We start from the raw sequence: 4468 nt of genomic DNA, 5'->3' as shown, positions 1-4468 counted from the left end.
ACTACTGTTTCATGAGAAACTATTTGTTCTGTAAGCCTTCATCTGAAGTACAATAAAAAAAAATTGGTAATTTGATAGGCAAAAAGTTATCTTGCTCTTTTCATTTTGCATTTCATTGGTTACTAATAAGATTGTAAATTAGAAATACATATGTATGTATATATATATATATATATATATTTCTGTGTGTTGTTTGACCATGTCATGTGTCCATTTTTAAAATTACAGCCTTAATGTTTTTTTCACATACACACGCACTCATGCATACATACATACGTATAAAAAGGAAAACCTGATCAACAATCAAATTTGTTCAAAGATGAAACTGGCTGTGATGACAGGTAGTGAGTCTCCAATCAGTGGAGATTTTTAGCAGATGTAGGGATATGAGAACAGATGAATGTACGTTTTCAAACGACAGTCCAAATAAGTTTTAAAGTCCCTTTTATTCCTGAGGTCCTACGATTTTGGAAAACTGAAATATAAGAAAGTTTAAAATGTTCCAGTTCATATAGAAAGTAGTGGCAGACCTAGAAACCAAACTCTGGTCTCTCTTGACTTCTAGCCCAGGGTCCTTCTCAATATTCTACCTACTGTTAATCCAAACTGGTTTTGTAGTTTCTGATCTTTACCCCACTATTTGGAGCTGATGGTTTCCACACTAGTCATTGTGAATAATGAATCTCATGTTTTCTATGCAGGCTTATCCCACCCTGGCTTGGTGGCCAAGCCCTTTGAGAAAGTAACATACCGCTGGACAGTACCCCCCCACGCTGGCCCCAGTGTTCAGGATCCTGACTGTCTCACTTGGATGTACTTCTCTGCCGCAGATCCCATCAGAGATACAAATTCTGGCCTTGTGGGCCCCCTGCTGGTGTGCAAGTCTGGTGCCTTGGCTGCTGATGGCAAACAGGTATTGCCAGAGTTTCTGCCTGGGAAACCTGCTGGTACGAGGATGAGGCTGGGTGTGCTGAATAGGAGTTAAGCATGGAGCTAGGTTCTAGAGGTGAGGGGATAGAAAAAAAAATTAACCATGCTGTTGAATCACAGATTAATTGTTGGTGACTTCATGCTATTTTGCATGCTATTCTTTCACTCACAAAACACACATTTGCTCTAGCCTATACTTCTTTCCATTTTAGCTCCTCTCATCACTTTTTTTTTTCCTCACCTCGGTGACTCCTAACCCTTGCTCCTAATCCATAAATCAACCTTAATATTTGCTTGTATTCTTTCGTATTTAGCTCACCATTTCTCTCTGTATAACTTTGGGCAAGTTATTTAACTTCTCTTTGCTTCAGTTTCCTCATCTGTAGAAAGGATTAACAATGAAAGAAAGTACCTCAGGTTTCTGTGAAGATTAATTAAAATAATCCATATAAAGTGCTTATCACAGTGTCTAGAGCATAATAAATAATCAATAAATGTCAGCTGCAACAGTAATAATAGTAATTACTTTTCTCTTATTTTCTAATTTCCCTCAGAACCCTCCTCTGCTCTCTTGGCTACCTTCCCCCACTCCTCTCCCCAGGTGATTCTAGATTGTCTTCTATTATACTCTGCATCTTTTCTCCTTAATCCTCATCCTATGCTTCTTCCCTGCCCCCTTTCCTACATTCCTCCCTTCTGGTATTCTAATTCCTACATATTGTCCCTTTATTCTGACCTCCTTCATCCACTCGCAATTTGAAACTAGCTGAGGGGCAACAATTGTAGCTCTGGGCAGGAGGTAAGGGTGTTGCTTTGAGTCTGGAAAAGGAAATTGGAAAGAATCAGGGTCGCTTGTGTCTGCAACTTCACAGTCCACGACTGCTGAAACTATTGTCATTCCTTCCTCTGATCTTCTCCACTGGGCCTGCAGAAAGGGGTGGATAAAGAATTCTTTCTACTCTTCACTGTGCTGGATGAGAACAAGAGCTGGTACAGCAGTACCAATCAAGCAGCTGCTATGCTGGATTCCCGACTGCTCTTAGAGGATATCAAGGGCTTCCAAGACTCCAATCGGATGCATGGTATGGGGAATACCTTTGTTCTGGGCTACAAAAAATGGTTCCCAAGCAAACTATAATACTAACTTTCACCAAGACTCCTCCTTGACAACACTGATCCCATTAGTCAACTCTGTACATGTGAAAAGCCAGATTCAGGGATTCAATCTAAGACAAAAGATCCTTTACTAGCACCTTCTTGTGCTCTGTCCTGTATTACATATGGGGGGGGGGCACTGAAAGAAGGGATTGGCACAAAGAACCAACTAAAGAGTGAGAGGAATAAGCTGAGCTGATACCTTTGAACTTATCTTCCTCTCCCTACTTCCTATTACCACTCCTCTTCCATGCCATATTCCAACAAAATGTTTTTTCCATGAACATATCTTGTACTTTTTTTTTTTTTTACTTTTGCAATGCTCTAACCTCTGCTTGAAATTTCCCTCTTTACGTCTTTGCTTTCTGCCTGTGAAAATCCTGCCGATTCCCTAAGGTAATACTCAAAAGGCACCCCCTCCGTGTAACCATATCTTATCACCAAAGTCCAGACGGATGACACCTTCTTCTGAAATATCACTACATTTTGATCAGACCATTTTAATAGCAAGTTCCATACGCTTCTCAATACTATGCTTACTTTTGACGTGGCTTTTGACATTTGCTAGAATACAGTCTCCATAAAAGGTGAGTGCTGTCTGTTGCTTATCTCTATATCTTATACACTATCCTCTACACCGTCTAACACACAGTAAATATTTATTGAATTAGTGAAATACCAAATGAATGGGTAGGTGGGTGAGTAAATGAATGGGAAGACACAGTCCCATCTTGCAAGGAGATCTTAGCATTTTGCAATGAGATGAGACATGAAACAATTGGAATTATACAAGAAAGTCTATAATTAAGTGCTACATTGTGTGGAACAGCTTTTTTTTAATTGTACTTCAGGTGAAGGTTTACAGAACAAATAGTTTCTCATTAAACAGTAGTACACATATTATTTTATGAGATTGGTTAACAACCCCACGACATGTCTACCCTCTCCCTTCTCGACCTTTTTTTTTTGGGGGGGGGGTGAAAATATACATAGCCAAAGATACACAATTTCAAAAATTTCTACTTGCATAGTTCAGTGACATAGACTATGCTCTTCCAGTTGTGCTGCTATTCTCACTTTAGATGAAGGTTTACAGAACAGAATAGTTTCCAATAAAACAGTATGCATGTTGCCCTATGACAATGGTTAACAACCTCACTACACATAAACACTGTCCTTACTCAACTTTGGGTTCCCTATCACCAGCTTTCCTGTCCCCTTCTGCCTTCTAGTCCTTTTCCCTGAACTGCTGTGCCTCATTAGTCCTGTTTTGTTTTAAGAGGCTGACCAATCCCCTGCTGAATGGTGAACCTCGCGAGGGGTTTCACCACAGAGCTAAGAGGATGACCAAGGCCATAATCTTGGGGTTTCTCTAGTCTGTCAGGCCAGTAAACCTGTTTTTTTTGTGTGTGTGTGTTAGAATTTTCTTCTACATCCTTCTCCTGCTCTGTCCATAACCTTCTTTTGTGATTCCAGTCAGAGCAGTCAGAGGTGGTAGCCGGACACCATCTAGCTGTAATGGACTTAGTCTGGTGGAGGCCTTGGTAGCTGTGGTCCATTAGTCCTTTGGACTAATCTTTTCCTTGTATCTTGTTCTCTTCATTCTCCCTTGTTTCCGAAGGGGTGAGACCAGTGGAGTATCTTCGATGGCTGCTCACAAGCTTTTAAGACCCCAGACGCTACACATCAAGATACAATATAGAACATTGTCTTTATAAACTCTGTTATGCCAATTGACCTAGAAGTTCCCTGAGACCATGGTCCCCACAGCCCTCCACCCAGCAATTCAGTCCCTCAGGGAGTTTGGATGTGTCTATGGAACTTCCATGACCTTTCCTTGTACAAGTTGTGCTGGTTTCCCCAGTATTGTGTACTGTCTCACCCTTCACCAAAGATACCACTTATCTATTGCCGATTTAGTATTCCACCCCCACTCCTCCCATCCCTGGTAACCAACAAAGATTGTTACTTTTTGTATGTAAACTTTTTCATGAGTTTTTACAATAGAGGTCTCATACAATATTTGTCCTTTTGTGATTGACTATTTTCACTCAGCGTAATGTCCTCAAGTTTCCCATGTTATGAGATGCCTCACAGATTCAGCACTGTTTTTTCTCGTTGTCTAGTACTCCATTATGTGTATGTACAATTTTTTTTATCCATTCATCTGTTGATGGACATCTAGGTTTTTTCCATCATTTTGCTATAGTGAACAATGCTGCCAAGAACATGGGTGTGCATATGTCTATTCGGTGACGACTCTTATTTCTCTAGGATATATTCCAAGGAATGGGATTACTGGATCGTATGGTATTTCTATTTCTAGCTTTCTAAGGAAACACCATATCATTTTCAAAAATGGTTGTATCATTTTACATTCCCA

The 4468-nt window shown here is 40.2% G+C and overlaps 1 protein-coding gene across 3 annotated transcripts in view; it reads left to right on the top strand.

Annotated features, from left to right (window-relative positions):
• Positions 1–4468, top strand: part of HEPH (hephaestin) — a 224063-nt gene that overhangs the window by 74388 nt on the left and 145207 nt on the right. For 2 of the 3 annotated variants that reach the window (XM_004381519.1, XM_004381520.1), the window contains 2 exons: positions 702–913; positions 1862–2012. The exons of the other annotated variant lie outside the window; for it this stretch is intronic. In XM_004381519.1, coding sequence (XP_004381576.1) covers positions 702–913; positions 1862–2012 — 363 coding nt within the window. The remainder of the gene's footprint in view (positions 1–701; positions 914–1861; positions 2013–4468) is intronic. 3 annotated transcript variants of the gene reach the window in all.

The sequence above is a fragment of the Trichechus manatus genome, unplaced genomic scaffold (genome assembly GCF_000243295.1).
Source record: "Trichechus manatus latirostris isolate Lorelei unplaced genomic scaffold, TriManLat1.0 scaffold00086, whole genome shotgun sequence".
Taxonomy (NCBI): Eukaryota; Metazoa; Chordata; class Mammalia; order Sirenia; family Trichechidae; genus Trichechus; species Trichechus manatus.
This window is presented reverse-complemented; position numbering and strand designations above follow the sequence as displayed.